The sequence below is a fragment of the Notolabrus celidotus genome, chromosome 14 (genome assembly GCF_009762535.1).
Source record: "Notolabrus celidotus isolate fNotCel1 chromosome 14, fNotCel1.pri, whole genome shotgun sequence".
NCBI classification, from domain to species: domain Eukaryota; kingdom Metazoa; phylum Chordata; class Actinopteri; order Labriformes; family Labridae; genus Notolabrus; species Notolabrus celidotus.
Window position 1 is genome coordinate 13,694,496 of NC_048285.1, and position 16,591 is coordinate 13,711,086.

A 16,591-nucleotide genomic window follows, 5' to 3' on the forward strand; every position below is an offset into this window, starting at 1 on the left:
GCCCACGGTCAAAACACAGACAACTATGGGGGCAGAAGAACCTTTTAGTTCCGGGGAAAGCAATTCTGGAGGGCTAAAAGACAGTGGAACTCTTGGTCGAAATGCACCTTAACAAAATGAAGTCCCTTTTGTTTAGTGAGTACTAGCTACTCAAACGTGGAGCCCAGACAATGCGCTCCAAATTAATTCCATAAATCAAAAGGAAATTAAGTTCATGAATTGCATTACCAGAATATGTAATGTAATTTCAAGATGAACATTTAAAAACAACCAAATCTCGTCTTTTTGTGATCAGCTGACCTCTACCCTCTTATGAATATTCTATAGGGGCGTTGTTTATCTGGAGGGGCTGTTCTCACTGTGAATAGACAGGACTTATCAGCCAATGGCCTCTTGTAGGAGATGAATTCGACGAAGGCGCGTTACTGAGGAACCAATACGCGTCGTGAATGGGCGGGACGTGCATGCGACGCCGCTTGCTGCCGGGGAAACGGGGTACGGACGGTGAACTGAATTGTGCCGGTGGACTAGAAACTCCCGCCATTTCGACAAAGAATTAACCTCTTGATTGATCCAGGGTATTTTCCCGTCACACTTACTACGCTTTTATAAGGTAACAAGAGGATCCGACACTACGGAAACATTTGCTCAGAGGGAAACAGGCTTAAGATTTGGGCTCGTACAGCGCGCCAACCTCCCGCCGCTGAACTAAGCTTCGGCAGTTGCCGCGAGTTTGCTTTCGGTGTGGTTTTCATCCTTTCATGTGCATCTGGTGGAGCTAAAAGTTCACCAACCACACCAAGGGACACGTTGAACTCCCTGCTCGTCTTCATGGACTTTGTGTAAAACCAGAATGACAAGTCTACGAGATGAGAGAGTAAGGATGCGATGAGGCGGGTGGAGAGAAGCGCACTGTTATTGTTTTGCAACGAGCTAGCATCCAGCAGCCTACCAGCTACTCAGTTAGCTGCTCCACGTTGAGTGCCGGGCCTGCCGGCGGTGAGACGTGAGACGAAGATATCTGGGAACACTTCGTATAAATGCGAAGGACACATCATTGTATATTGTTTCAGTAGCTCGTGACTACCAGGTTTGATTTCACCACTGAGAGCTGTGCCATTTGTTCATCCGACATGGCACCGCTTTTAGGCCGGAAACCGTACCCACTCGTTAAGCCGCTACCCGAGCCACCAGGCCCGGGAGAGGAGGTCTACATCATCGAGCACACCAAGGAGGCCTTCAGGAACAAAGAGTATCCTTTGACGTGATGCTGATGCTCTCGACAGCCGGCACACTGTAACGTTATATCATAGCTATGTCACCCATACTCATTATTTGTTCACATATCATCTCAGGTACACTTTGTAAGCAGCTAACGCGCTGGATTTGATGTTATTGAGGTTTTTCACTCTTCAGTCTTTCCCCGCATGTTCTCTCTTTACACTCCGTGACAGCCTTGCTAGCTAGCCAACCTTCCGCTTTGCTAATCATCATGACAAAGCTAGCAGGCTGCTTCATGTACTCAACAAAATATGAGATGTTGTGTGAAACATAGCACAATATCGGTGCTTAGCTTAATGTTAAGATAGGTGCTAAAAGGTGTCCTTTCACTTTCAGCTGCTTCGGCCTGGCTGTCAGATACCAATGCTAATAGCGTAGCTAGCATGCTGCTCACGGTAGGTTTCCCATTATGTCACAAAAGCTTCGTCTCCTCTTCCTCGTCTTCCTCGGGCTGGAGATGAAGCTAGCTTATAATGTTAGCAAGAGAGGCTATGTAGAGCTAACTAGCCTTAGCAACTGCAACAGTTATTATTTTAGTTTGCCATAAAAAAGGACGACAGCTGACAAAGACTCGTTTACTGACCACATACAGTAATTTAGTGGAAACATATCGCTTGTTGTGATATTTTAACAACTTAATCTAAATGTTTGAGCGTCTATGTAAACGTAATCAGTTCGTAGTTGTCAAATAGACACCTCAGTGATACACGATGTTCTAAAATGTTTACCTTTTATAATCGCTCTTTAGTTTAGTAGCAGTTACAATAATGAAATAATCCTTTATCAGTGCGGTCAGTTTCTATGTACATGTATGAATCCTTAAGGGTCTGATTTTAAGTGTTTCCCCTCCTTTGACAGTCGTGGGTCACCAAACCTTTCCACCAACCACCAATTGATTTGTATTTCACGTTGGAAATGGTTGCTGAGTTATTGATACATACTTAAGTTTCGCCTTCAAAGCCAACATCTGGCTTATGGTAGATGTTAATCTCACTTTCAATGTATGTCAATAATGTCAATTTATGTCATCTAAGTTTCAAACCTAGGCGCCCCTTTCCACACAAACTACAGATAGCGACAGTGACAACAATATTTTTCTGATTTTCACAATCATCAGAAGCAGAACATAAGGGCTTTTACCTCATCAACTGCATACTTGGGTGTTTTTACTTACCTGTAGATCTTCTGTTCTGTCTCCAAGCAATCCTTTACTTTGTTAAATTAGTTCCTTGTATTAATTTATGGCTCTTTTTTTAGATGTTTTATTTCTCAATGTAGTATAGCCACATATAGAGTTTTTAAATGTGAATTTTTGTCTGTGTATTCTAGGCACCCTTAAGCCTAATTTAAAAACAATGACATTTGTGACAATAGATTGTCAATAATGCACTGATCTGCTTTTTCTGGAATCGGAACATAAAGGACTACCCAATGAGTTGTTTGAATGTTTATGTGCAACTGTTGTGATTTCCTTTAACTAAATATCTACAGAGAGCATGAGGCTCGCTTGCAGAGGTATGCTGAGCGCATCTGGACCTGCAAGAGCACTGGAAGCAGCCAGCTCACCCACATAGAAGCATGGGAGGAGGAACAAGAAGTCACAGAACTGTTAGTATTTATACAGAACTTTGTGTGTGCTTTCATCCAACTCATCAACTTATAGTCTGTTGTATACAGGCCAAAGCCTATACAGAAAAACAGACTGGTACAGACATTTAGATTCTCATGTTTTGTGTTCAGATGTCCTGTAAATCTCTGGTCCTAGTCCACCTATAAATACCAGCTTTGGTTTTATAGATGCTTTGGTCCAAGGATACAGATTAGCCTCTCTAACAGGAGAGTATCAGGGAAGAGTCGTACTCAGCCAGTGAAGGTCACAAGGTTTGCTGCTTTGCCCTGATTGGATAAATCTAGTGCTCCTCCTCTTATTCTATTTAGAGGGTGTGTGATTGAGTCATCCTTGAATCTGCTACCGCCTGGTGAGAGTTCCCCTATCCTCCTCTGCTGAAATGGAGAGCATGCCTCCAAAATATTTCAAGAATATTTGATCTGTTCTCTTGCAGTCCAGATATCACCAAACAGTGGTCTGTAATGCACCATTAACAGGATAAAGCTGTGTCTTACTATGTGCTCATTCCAGAGAGATGACAGAGCAGTGCTCAGCTGCCCAGAGTACAACTCACATGGGATCTAGGGCTGTATTTAAGCTATGTCTAATTATATCTGCCAAGAGATTGCACTCCCCCTGCTGGTCACTCTTATACCTCCCTTGCCCTGTTATGTAATGCCCTGGGCCCTGTGATGAATGCATCAAAAGAAATATGACGATGTGGAAGAAACAATGCAATGAATAGGGAGGAGCACACCCATTAACAAATTAATATCATGTCTGATGTGGGAGCGGCTGTGGTTTATTGGTAGAAGCTGTCACCTGATCAACATCATGAGAAAGTAAACCAAAATCTTACATCCTAATCTTAATGAATATGATATAAATTAATTTGTGCTGACCCTGAGTGTTTTTCTTCTTGCAGGCTTCAAGAGGAGTACCCTAAATGGTTCGAGAAACCGGTCCTGGAGATGGTCCATCACAACACAGTGTCTTTAGACAAACTGGTAGAAATGGCCTGGGTGGAAATCCTCACCAAGTATGCTGTGGATGAAGAGTGTGACTTCCTGGTTGGTTTGAATTCTTTTTATGTTTCTAAATGTATGAGCTATGAACTTGCATGTGATTTTTAAAGTGTCCATCACCTTAACATATAGAAGTCAATTCATCATCATTATAGAAAGATATTAAAGTCCTGCTTTTCACAATTTATGAGTCATGCTATACAATTTTGCTATTTTTATTTGAAGAAATTATCATTTCCTGAGTTTAAAATGTCCTCGGTGTATTTGGAGATGCTCATCAGACCTTTACAACTTCAGGTGGGGAAGGACAAAAGTTTGCAAGTGAAGGTGGTAAAGATCCACCCCCTGGACAACCCAGAGGGAGAGACAGGGGAGAAGAAGCTTGAAGGTGCCTGTGATTCTCCATCCAGCGACAAGGAGAATGCTAGTCAGGAGAACCAACGGAAGGAACCTCCCCCCAGAGAGGAGGAAAACAGGAGGGAGAGTCTCAGTGAGTCCGCTGAAGTAACACAGAAAAGAAGCTTTGAAGCGCACAAGAAATAAAACCAAACCTGCTCAGAATGTTTACCAGTTTGCCCTTTTTTAACATCATATATTATTGTTGCACTTTCTATCAGGCGACAGAGCACGACGTTCACCTAGGAAACTTCCTACAGCCATGAAGGAAGAGAGGAAGAAATGGGTGATGCCGAAATTCCTTCCTCATAAGTATGACGTGAAGCTCATTAATGAGGAAAAGGTCCGTATCATGTTTTTTGTGATCCTTTGAGGCAACATACACTTAGCATTTTCAAGTTTGTTGACACTTATCCTTCCCTCTGACTCCTCCTGTAGGTGATCAGTGATGTCCCAGCAGACAGCCTATTCAGAACAGAGCGCCCACCAACAAAGGAGATCATGCGCTACTTTATTAGACATTATGCTCTGAGGCTGGGCATGGGAGAGAGTGCTCCCTGGGTGGTTGAGGATGAACTGGTGAAAAAATTTACCCTTCCCAGCAAATTCAGTGACTTTCTTCTTGATCCACACAAGGTACATAACTCCAGATAGTCTCCTGTGTAATATTTCTGTGAAAATCCTGCCTGTCTTTTGGCTCACACACTTCTTTTTTAACTTAAGTTTTTGGCAGAGAATCCCTCAGCGAAGCGTAAGAGCCTGACATCTCCAGACGGCAAGCCAAGCAAGAAGCTGAAGAGCTCAGACACACCAGGGGAGGAGTCAGGGAATGAGAAGGGAGAGAAGAAAAGGAAAAAGAAGGATGCCTTAGGCATGCCTCTTAGTCCAACCATCTGGGGCCACATGCAGGTAAGCTTACTGGTATCAGTACTATCAGGTCTAGGTCAAAGGGTTACTTGGTGTTGAAGGTTAGGTCTTAAAGTTGAAGCTTTGCTCAAAGTGCGTATGATGACTGTGTTTCAGAAAATAAAGATGAATGGCTCTCCACTTCAGGTAAAGAAAGGGGATGGCTCTTCTCCCTCAACTCCAAAACCAGGAAAGAAGTCTGGGGAAAAGAAAGAAGGGAAGAAAACTGGAAAAAATGGTGAAAAGAAGCTTAACATCCTCAAAGCCTCTAAAAAAGACAGCAAAGCTGGTGCTAAATCACCCAAGATGAAGCAGATGACGCTGCTTCATCTGGCTAAGAGCACCCCCACTGGGAGCCCTAAGAAGAGAGCCAGAAGTACTAGTCTGGGAACCCCTAAACTGGGAAAGCCACTACACCCTATGGCTCTGCACCTCCTTCGTTATTATAAGGAGCACAAGGGCAAAGAGGACAAGAAGACCTCCCTTTCCTCCCTGATCTCTAAGGCTGCAAAGACCTTGTCCCCTGATGATCGGAGCCGATTGCCCGAGGAGCTGCAGGAGCTGGTGCAGAAACGCTGGGAGATGCTGGAGCAAAAGAAACGCTGGGCAGCCATGAGCGAAGAGGAAAAGCAGGAAGAGATGAAGAAAAAACGCGAAGAACTCAAGGAGAAACTGCGAGAAAAGGCCAAGGAGAGGCGCGAGAAGGAGATGCTGGTCCGTCTTGAACAATCGCGCAGATACGAGGACCAGGAGATCGAAGGTGGCAAGAACCTTCCAGCATTCAAGCTCGTAGACATGCCTGAGGGGCTGCCTAACACCTTGTTCGGTGATGTAGCTATGGTGGTGGACTTTCTACACTGCTATGCAGGGCTGTTGATGCCAGAGGACCAGTATCCCATCACATCAGTGGCTCTGATGGAAGCACTGGCAGGAGAGCGGTCCGGCTTTCTCTACCTAAACCGGGTGCTGGTGGTGCTGCTTCAGACGCTGCTGCAGGACGAGCTCGCAGAAGGCTACAGCGAGCTTGATATACCTTTATCGGAGATCCCCCTCACTATGCACTCTGTGTCAGAGCTGGCGCGGTTATGCTTGCGACCATGCGACGCTCACGGTGAGGACAGCGGTCAAGGCTCTGAAGACACCGGACCCTTGGCGGACTTTGATGAAGTGGTGACCAGTGAGTTCTTGGATAAACTTGAGACAATCGAGGTGTTTGAGCTGAGCCCCGAAGAGAAGGTCAGCCTACTGGTAGCTCTGTGCCATCGCATACTCATGACCTATTCAGTGGAGGACCATGTTGACGCCAAGCAGCAGCGCTCAGCTGAGCTGTGGAAAGAGCGCCTGGCAATGATGAAAGAGGTCAACGACCGAAAGAAGGAGGAGAGGAAGAAGCGGAAGGAGGAGGGTAAAGGTATGCAAGGATCACCAAAATGCTTCTTCCGTAGCCATGAATTAAATCTTAAGTTAGAGCTGTAACTTTATCTTTTCAGACATTACTGAGCTTATTTAATATACACTATATATATATATATATTTTATATATATATATATATATATATATATTTCATCCTTTTAAGTTATGCATTTATTGAAGGTTTTGATTATCTATTGTCAAAATGCAAGAGGGAAAATTTGTATATCATCATTTTCTCTGTCTTGACAATAATCTCATCTTGGTTCAAAGGTGAGAAAAAGAAAGAAGGGCCTACAAAGAAGGAGAGCAAAAAAGACATCAAAGTGGAACCAGAGCCAGAGCCCGAAGACATGATCAGCTCAGTGAAGAACAGGAGGCTGATGTCCATTCAGGCGAAGAAGGAGAAGGAGGAGATGGACAGACAGAATAAAGGTATGTAGAGCGAGGAAGTCAGATGGTTTGGCATGATTGCTTGACAAATTAAAAGTCAGTGTGCCTCTAAAAAAATCACTTAATGTCATCTCCAGAGCGCATGGAGAAGGAGGCCGAAGAGGAGCGGATGCGTAAACAGAGAGCTGCAACAGAAAGAGCCTTCCAGGATGGCATCGCCAAAGCCAGACTCGTCATGCGCAGGACCCCTCTGGGTACAGACAGGAACCATAATCGGTTAGTACTGCACACAAATATTAAAGGATTACACAAACATAAATGTGCTTTTTTAAAAATCATGTCCTCTTTAGCAAGATGTCGGTAATAATCCTGATTGCTCGATGGTTGTTTTGCTCAGATACTGGGTGTTCTCTGACGTGGTCCCTGGTCTGTATATCGAGAAAGGCTGGGTGCATGAAGGCATCGACTACAACTTCACTCCTCCCCCTGAGGACAAACCAGCTGAGCCTGAAGTGGAGGAAGAAGAGGAAGTTGTGTCTTCTACTCCTACTCAGGATTCACAAGGTACAGCACGTTGCATGTTTATAAAATGAAGACAGTCTGCACTATCATATTCTGTTAAAGACACTGAGTTTTCATTTTGTCTTAAACAATCATTCTCTGTTTTTATTGTAGGAGCTGAAAAGGACGACTGCAGCATAGACGGTGCTGTTAGTGAGGGGGCCCAGCAGGGAGCAGCAGCTGACATCTGTATAGAAACTACTGTCCCCAAACAGGGACAGAACCTCTGGTGAGAGCTTTCATTCACTCTTTTTTTATCCTCTCTGTATTCCTGTCTTTCATTTGATAAATTTCATTCCTCTTCATTTTCAAACAATCTAACGTGTTAACTTTGTCTGCCTCTAAATATAGGTTCATATGTGACAACCCCGCTGAGCTGGAGGAGCTGGTGGAAAGTCTTCATTCTCACGGGGTTCGAGAGAGTGAACTGAAGTCAAAGATACAAAGCAGGTGTGTGTGTGTGTGTGTGTTAATAACATACAGTTAACACTTCAAAGAACATGAAGTCAGGGAGTCTCACTGTGCTGCTAAAAACAAAGCTTATTATAATTATCAGCTTTCACAGACATGCTTTTATTTTGAATTTACACTTTGTTAGAATGACAGCAGCAACTCACTCGGGGTCAGGGATGTGATTCTTCTAGATTTCTCCAGAATTCTTTGTTTTAGGACCTGTGAATCATATGTATCATATATGTAATAATATATTTATAATCAATCAATCAAGCTTTATTTATATGGCAGCTTTCATACAAATCAAATGCAACCCAAAGTGCTTCACAGCGATCAAAAACAAAAAAGAAGCGGAAATACAACAATGGCAAGACATATTAGGGGAAATATTAATAATAATAATAATGATAATAATGATGATGATAATGATAATAATGATAAAAATAGTGATATTAAAAATAAAAATATAATAAAATAAAATAGACTAATGAACACCAACAATAAAATATGTGTAATTAAAATAAGTTAAAGCATCAAAATTAAGAATACAAATAGTTAAAATGGATAAAAAAAATGGAAAGGATAAGAGTTGAAAATAAAACTAAGGCTAAAAATATCAATAAAACTGAGTCGATAAATAAAATAAATAAATGAATAAATACATAAAAATAGAATAAGATAACAGATAAAATTACTAAAATAATAAAGCAACATTTAAATCAATATTACAGTAAAAGGTAAGTAATAAAATTGTTAAACCCTACATAAAAGCCAGACTGAATAAATAAGTTTTTAGTTTACGTTTAAAAGTCTCAATAACTCTGTCAGCTCCTCTCAGATCCTCTAGCAGGCTGTTCCATAGTTTGGGAGCGTAGTGGCTGAAAGCAGCGTCACCAAATGTTTTAGTTCTGCTCTTAGGAACAGCTAAAATAGAGGAGTCGGAGGATCTGAGAGGCCTTCCTGGTTCATACACTAAAAGCATCTCTGATATGTAGTCTGGTGCAAGGCCATGCAGTGCCTTTAAAACTAGTAAAATAATTTTAAAATGAATACGAAAAGCAACAGGCAGCCAATGTAAAGATATTAAAATAGGCGTAATGTGTGCTCTCCTTCTGGTCTTCGTTAAAACTCTAGCTGCTGCATTTTGTATTAACTGCAGTTTGTGTATTGTGTTCATTGGAAGACCAGAAAGGAGAGCATTACAGTAGTCTAGCCTGCTGGTTATAAAAGCATACATTAGTCTCTCTGTGTTGCTCAGAGAGAGAAACAGCCTCACTCTAGAAATGTTCTTTGAAGTGGGTAATAAGCTGCAGAGTTTTTTAAGTGCTTGTGCTAATATTTGCGTAGAGCTTTAACTCAGCCTGTCCTAGATTGACAGCGGTGCGTCATGTTAGCTGTCTGTGTTTATTAGCAGACTGTGAATGTGCTATCTGTCAATGAGACTTTGTTGTTACCCCCCTTAGTATATAAAAATCAAGATTGCATTACAAAGAAGATGATTATCTTCATTGCATACTTCATTGTCTTACAGTTTCTGTCACAGCTGTTGATGGCAAAGTAGTAATTCCAGTCATGTCCTACAAAACTACATATTAACTATACATGGGGCACATGTATACCGCTTCCATCTATAAAAACCTGCAGTGCTGAAATATTACCCAGAGCAGAGTGTTGTGTTTAACCAAGATGGAGTAATTACATAAGGGAAAGCTAAGCTGTCCCTCTCCTCCTCAGATTCCAGGACATCCTGCACTCTGTCCATCTGACCCGTAAGGGTAAATTGGGCCTCAGGACCTGCGACGGCTACGAAGAGCTGCTGAGGTACCTGCGCAGTGACATCCAGGAGGTAGCTTCAAGACTCCACAAGGGAGGCCTGGGGTACCTGGATGATAACGTAGACATTGAAGAGCAGGTGATGAGTTTGTCTGATTTACATTCAGTATCTGTTGTCCTAAAGTTTCAACACTAAAGACAGTGTAATAGATCACTCTGACACCCTTTGGGGTTGAGTGATTGTGCTCATTTTTACGACAGTGTCTCTGAAACGATGTATTTCATTCACAGCTGAAAGACATGGAGAGCTTGAAGGAGTTTGGCGAGTGCATCATCACCATTCAGGCCTGTGTGATCAAAAAGTTCCTGCAGGGATTCATGGCCCCGAAACAGAAAAAGAAGAGAAAGCAAGGAGGGGAAGAAAGCAGCAAGGCTGAAGAGGTGGATGAGGAGAAGAGGCTGGCAGAGGAGGCCAGGGTAAGAAAAAAGAAACACAACCAACACTACAATGTCCCTGTGATTAGCCATCAGTAATATTTGACTTAAAACATGAGCTATTTATAATAGAGTAAAGGAGTACAATGTATAGAGGTGTATTTTGAGAACTCTGTCCTGTAAAGTTCTGTTGATTTCAAGTCTGGTCTTCCCTCTGTAGGTGGCGACAGCAGTGGAGAAGTGGAAGACTGCTATCCGCGAGGCCCAGACCTTTTCCCGCATGCACGTCCTGCTGGGGATGTTGGACGCGTGCATAAAGTGGGACATGTCTGCAGAGAATGCTCGCTGCAAAGTCTGTCGCAGGAAAGGTAGGCAGCAAGAGTTAACTATGAATAAAATGTGCACCACAGATTGAATTTGAAGCCAATGAAAGCATTACACTGGTAGTTTTTGACAAATGACATCACTGCAGAAGACAATGAAGCAGTCTGAATCTTGTAGGTCCCACATTCAGTACAGGAGTGCAGTCGTACTTCTTTACTAACAGTCTTTGCCCCCCCCTGCCAGAGCTCAGACAGCGCCCGTGCGTGTTGAAGCTGATGGAGACTAGGACCAGATCCAGACAGTGCTACAGGGACAGGCTCAGAGCAGGACAGACTAGTTATGTCAGGCAGGTCTACATGCAGAGCTGGCAGCTCAGCAAGCCATCAGGTGAACCTGTAGTGATAAGATGACAGAATAAGTTACTTCACATACATAAGAAAGACAAGTTGAAGTGAAGTGAAGGAAATGTAAGGCGAGAAGAATAAAGGTGTTGGTAATACTCCACAGAAGTTGTGAAAAACCCAAATATTGCTTTTGAAAAAAGCTCAGTTCTATGATTTCTTTTCATCTTCAAGGTGACGATGAGAAACTTATCCTCTGTGATGAGTGCAACAAGGCCTTCCACCTGTTCTGTCTGCGACCGGCTCTGTACCGCATCCCTGCTGGAGAGTGGCGATGCCCAGCCTGCACGCCCACTGTGGCAAGACGAGGCTCCCGCTCAAGGTAACTGTCTCATGTTTGGTTTGTTGCCGTGTGGTTTGCTTGGCGTTAATGTGTTTATGCTAGATATTCAGAATTAACATTAAATTGTGTGTGTTTAGTGATACAGTTTCACTCAATGATTAGTTATGCCATGTAGGGCAGGTTGTGTTAAAATGTGAACACACTCTGAAGCAAATTACAAACTGTGTTTTTTCTTCGCCATTGTCGGTACAAGTTTTCATCATCAACCTTTCCATTGTAGGAACTACAACCAAGACACGGATGAAGAAGAGGATGAGGAGGAGTCTGAAGAGGAGGACTCAGAGGAAGAGGAAGATGATGAGGAGGATAATGACTACAAGGCCATGGGGCACAGCTGTGAGTGTTTGCAAGAGGAAATTAATTCTGAGTTTTAGAGATTTGACTCCCTGAGGGGTCGATCACCATGAAGGCTTCAGCACACATCAGCACACAGACGGTGATCAGGTTATCATCAGTGTATCAATAAAAGCTCAAAAAGGAGGACTTTTAGTTGCAATATTTTTCTGTTAAAACTAATTCACATACCAAAAGAACAAATGACTCAATCTTATAGAAGAAGAAGAAGTCACAGACTTTGAGTTTGTTTTGGGAAATGGGGATCCCTAGGTGTTGGGAATGAGAGGAATGCTGACGGGGAATTTGCTCCCCTGTCCTCACTCCGTCTCCATTGTCTGTGTGTTGTCATGTAGTGAGCTCAGGTCTGGACCTTAAGCTTTGAAGCCCAGCCTCATCCTGATTTCACTCAGAGTATGTGGCAGGATGATCCCCCTCTGTCAGTTCAAGCTGCTTGTCAAGGATAACGATGTAGAAAGTTTCATACACCGGTGCCAAAGAGTCGAAGAGAGGAACACAGTTCACAAAGTCAACTACCCTCAGGGGGCACATAATGAAGCTTTCAGTCAGTAGACTACTTTTTTATAGCAGTGCACTTATCACAACTGGATCAAACAATAACTTCATTATGATCCCCCAACTAAAGGTTTTGTGTCATGAAAAACTATCATATCAAGATGGTTTCCCTTTGCCTCTTTAGTGCTTACACTCATTTTAACTTTGGCTGCTTCTTCTTTCTCGTCGTCTTCATCACTTCTCCTTATTTCTCTACAGTGAGGCCAAGGAAGAAAAATAAGCAGTCTTCATCTCGGCAAAAAAGTTCAAAAAGCAAACCCAAGAAGCCGTCGTCTTCAAGTAGTCAGAGCAGCAAACAGAAGACCGGCCCCAACAGCCCCGCAGACATCGATGAACTGGTGAGAAACTACTCGTTTACAGAAAATGCATCATCTTTCTTTAAAAAAGAATATATATATATACCTAAAGCAAGAAGCGTGACGGCAGCAGTTCAGAAACAGACTTTTTTTTTGCTAGGTAAAACTTTGTTCTCATTGCTGTGTGTGTGTCTGTGTGTGTGGTTTCTGCAGGTGCGACTGAGCTCTCAAACAGGAGTGCGCAGGCAGGTGCTGGAGCTGGAGCGGTGTGAAGAAATCCTCAAGAAACTGATGAAATTCCGCTACAGCTGGCCTTTCAGGTGAGCAAGGAGGGGACCATATGCTTGACTTTAAAGATAGCATCCAGTTTATTTAGCATTCTGAAGCCAACTGTGGGGACTGAATCTCAAGAGCCTGGGTCAGTGTTTGGAGTGATGAATTGGGAACAGAATCTGATCTTTGGTGTGTCGTCACAGGGAATAGTCTTGTTATTTTAGTGCATTACAATAAACATTGTCAAAGAAGAGCAAAATACATTAAAACCACTGCGAGAGAGTGGAAGAAATCAGTGCGACTGACTCTAATCATGTATATGTAAAGCATTAAGTCTGAGATGTATTATCATGATCAACAATCTGTAGTCTAACATGACCCTGTCCTCATGCTCTGCCCCCCCCTACAGGGAGCCTGTGTCTACAGACGAGGCTGAGGACTACCTGGACATTATCTCCCAGCCGATGGATTTCCAGACGATGCTGGGAAAGTGCAGCCAGGGCTCGTATCGTCACGCTCAGGATTTCCTCGAAGACGTGAAACTGGTCTTCTCCAACGCAGAGGAGTACAACCAGCAGGGCAGCACCGTGCTCTCCTGCATGGTCAAGACCGAGCAGTCGTTCACAGAGCTGCTCCAGAAGCTGCTGCCCGGTCTCAGCTACCTCCGCCGGCGTTCGCGCAAACGCATCAGCCAACAACCTGCAACATCCGAGGAAGAGGGGGATGAAGAAGAAGAGGAAGAAGAGGAGCAGCAGGAGGAGGAGGAAGAGGAGGAGGAGGAGGAAGAGGAGGGGGATGAAGAAGAGGAAGAATCGAAGAAAAAGATGCAGAATGGCAAATCAAACAGGAAGAAAGTGAGGAACGGTCGAGGTCGTAGGGAAGAGGAGAGCGAGAGTGAGGATGATGATGATGATGATGATGATGGCCGAAGGAGAAGTAAGCGCGCCTCCGCCACCTCAGGAAAGAAGGATTACAGGGAGCAGAATAGCGATGGCGAGCGGGACACACGCAGAACTCGTCATCGGGGGGGCCGGGGCGAAGCGAGCAGCGACGAGGAGCGGTCCAGCCAGCAGCGACATTCCAAGAGACAGAAACGCTCGTGAAGTCCAGGGTGATTTTATGTTCGGTTCTGTCCTCTCTCTTTGCTTTAAAAACGTCTGTCCCGCTCTTCTACACGATGATCAAGAGGCCTCCTCCTCATCCTTCTACAACCAGCGGGGCTTAATCCTCAGAAGGACTTTTCTGTGTTTTTGAACTTTTCTGTTCATATTTTGAAAAATGACAAAAGAAAACTGATTTATATTTGTAACGTTTAATATCGGTGTTATTTTTTTTCTTCTTTTATTTTTTCAACCAAGAAAACTGAGATAAAGAGAGGTCCTCGTAGCTCTTAAGACTCTTTGATTTGAATTTCAGCTCCAGGCTGACAACACACATACACATACCCACACTCAAGTGTAGTTTGACTTCAAATGTTGTCCTGTGAACTGCTTTGTACTCTCCAAACACCAGTGTAACCTGAGGCCTGTTGACACACAGCCGTCACTTCAGTGGGTTGTTTCAGGAAATCCAGCTGGTCCCAACCAAACCTCTCTTACAAGTCGCGGTGTTTTAGCTCATTTTAAGTACTCGTGGTGTCCATGTAGCCGAAACTCTCTGGGAAGTCTGTCTTGGCATAAAAGCAGCATTGTAGGCTGAAATGTTCTATCACCTGTAAATCTTTTATTTCTGTGCATTTTGACACCAAATTTATCTCAAATGCAACTTTATAGACGAACATGATAGGCTTTTACTAGTTGTAGTTATTTCTTGTTTTTCCAGGTTCAGATGTATTGTGAAAATCTGGGTCTCACGTATAATCTTCTCACTAACACACAAGTTTCCTCTCAGCTCTTGGTGCCAAGATGTTTTCAAAAACTGAGACCTAACTTTGGAGTCTCTGTCTTGGTGTGTGGAGCTGACCAGCCTCTCCTCTGTAGTGCCCTGCCACTTTAAAAGAACCGGTACCTCAATGCTCCGTCAGTTTGCACTCCTCTTGTGTAAAGTGCACCTATTATGCCAGCAGCTACAGGACCATACTTTATTACAATTATGTGCATAAACATTTGTAAACAGTGTTTAAAACAACCAATGTGATGTTTGTTAAGAAAATGGGCATTTTTGAATATTTGATATTTTTTGCACATTTTATTTGGTATTGTAAATGACAACTTGTTAGTCAATCTTAATCACATCCAATAAATTGAAAAGGTTCAACCAGGGCTCTCTCTTCTAATCAATGTCGTAAACATGCCACTTTTTTTAAACATCTGTCACAGCAGAAATAACAATTGCATTTTAAATCAAGCACCCTACAGCCTCTGTCACTCCCTGAACGTCCTGGTCCAAACACCAGGTGGTGCTCTCCCTCTGCACTCTGGATACTTTCATCTCAGCAGTTTCAAAGTAATCTTGTGTCAGCGCTGTTAGCTGGACCTGACTCGCACTGCCCTGTGTGCTCACTGGTCATCAGGGGACAGTAGGGCTCGATAGTGCAGGTTTTTTGAGGTCTTTTTATTTGTTAAAACTTCTGACTTCTGGAAAAACATCTGCAACAAATATTTTTAAACTTTGGAGTCATATCTTTGAATAAAAAAACAAAAACATTTCCTTTGCAAAAGTTCCTGTAGTTTGTGGCAAGGCTGCCAGCAATGTAAATGTCTCTTTATATCCTGATAAAGCCGTTTCCCTCCTCTGTACTGTGCTGTGCTGTTCTCCTGTGTTTCACTCGTGCTGTTATCATCACATCTTCCCTAACCTCATTTGTCCGCTGATTGTTTTCCACCCCTTTCATTTTAATTGGGCTTGTTCCCGACACGATTGCCAATTGATAAAATCACTGATAATTATTTGACATTTCAATGAGAAAAAAAAAAGCGACTGCCCTTCTCAAGTTTGAGATCAGACTGTAAATGCTTTCTTTGTTCTTAGAAGAACTACAAAAAAAAAAAAAAAAACTTTTACACTTCCTTTTTTTATATATATATTTATAGTCTCTAAAACTGGGTCTGGGCAGGTTCAGAGAATTCACATGTAAAGAATTTCCAATAAAGGCTATGGACGAAAAGTGCAGATCTCCATGTTTTATTTGTGTTGAGCTGACGAGCGTCCCCAAGTCGGAGAGACACACATCACTGCCATCTGTAAAACTTTGTGACAGACAATGAGCTGGGAGGAAGGGGGGCTGGCTGTGGCCTGTGACTGATGTCGTATAATGCTTTTTAAATAAAATATCAAAGTTGTCTTACTCTGGCGTGGAGTCTTTTCTAAGAAACATCTGCTTCTCTAAGTAGAAACAAAGTTTCATTCAGATAGGTTGATTTTGAAGGTAAAAACGACACTATGGGATTGAAGGAGTTGGCTGTGGTAATCGTTGCAGTGGTTGCAGGTTCGACTCCCAGCCTACAGGCAAGTCTTCGCCCACTCTCTACTCCGCACGTTTCCTGTCTCTCTTCAGCTGTCTCATCCATTAAAATCCAAAATGCCCAAAAATGTAACTTAAAAAAAAGAATGTGTTTATCAGACAGAGATAAGTACTTTAGACAGCCACTGTTAAGTATAAACATTTTATGACTTATTGGGTGTGAGTTTGACATATATACAACTTTATTTATTTATATATTTATTCATCTAAAGGGACAGTGCATATTAATGAACATTTCAGTATAGCATACATGTAAATATGCCAGAGTTAGCCATAGGGCTATATTTCATCTGTAGTCCATGGCAGTCAAGGGAGTCAAGTCAGTGGCAGGGCAAAAAC

At 42.8% G+C, this 16,591-nt stretch overlaps 1 protein-coding gene across 4 annotated transcripts; it reads left to right on the forward strand.

The window, feature by feature from the left end:
• Positions 1–396: 396 nt before the first annotated feature.
• baz1b (bromodomain adjacent to zinc finger domain, 1B) lies at positions 397–15,527 on the forward strand. 4 transcript variants are annotated; one of them, XM_034701574.1, is made up of 22 exons: positions 397–1,252; positions 2,773–2,889; positions 3,816–3,960; positions 4,213–4,405; positions 4,533–4,654; positions 4,750–4,947; positions 5,035–5,220; positions 5,365–6,628; positions 6,902–7,063; positions 7,159–7,297; positions 7,419–7,585; positions 7,697–7,811; positions 7,934–8,032; positions 9,770–9,947; positions 10,100–10,285; positions 10,464–10,611; positions 10,811–10,954; positions 11,143–11,290; positions 11,532–11,647; positions 12,419–12,558; positions 12,730–12,836; positions 13,199–15,527. In XM_034701574.1, exons 1-22 carry the CDS (start codon positions 1,134–1,136, stop codon positions 13,890–13,892), a joined length of 4,887 nt encoding a protein of 1,628 aa, XP_034557465.1. In that variant the 5' UTR covers positions 397–1,133; the 3' UTR covers positions 13,893–15,527. The 4 variants fall into 4 exon arrangements, with proteins under 4 accessions (XP_034557465.1, XP_034557468.1, XP_034557464.1 ...); XM_034701573.1 differs by having other exon boundaries at positions 452–1,252; positions 5,335–6,628; XM_034701577.1 differs by lacking the exon at positions 10,811–10,954 and having other exon boundaries at positions 444–1,252.
• The last annotated feature ends 1,064 nt before the right edge of the window (positions 15,528–16,591 follow it).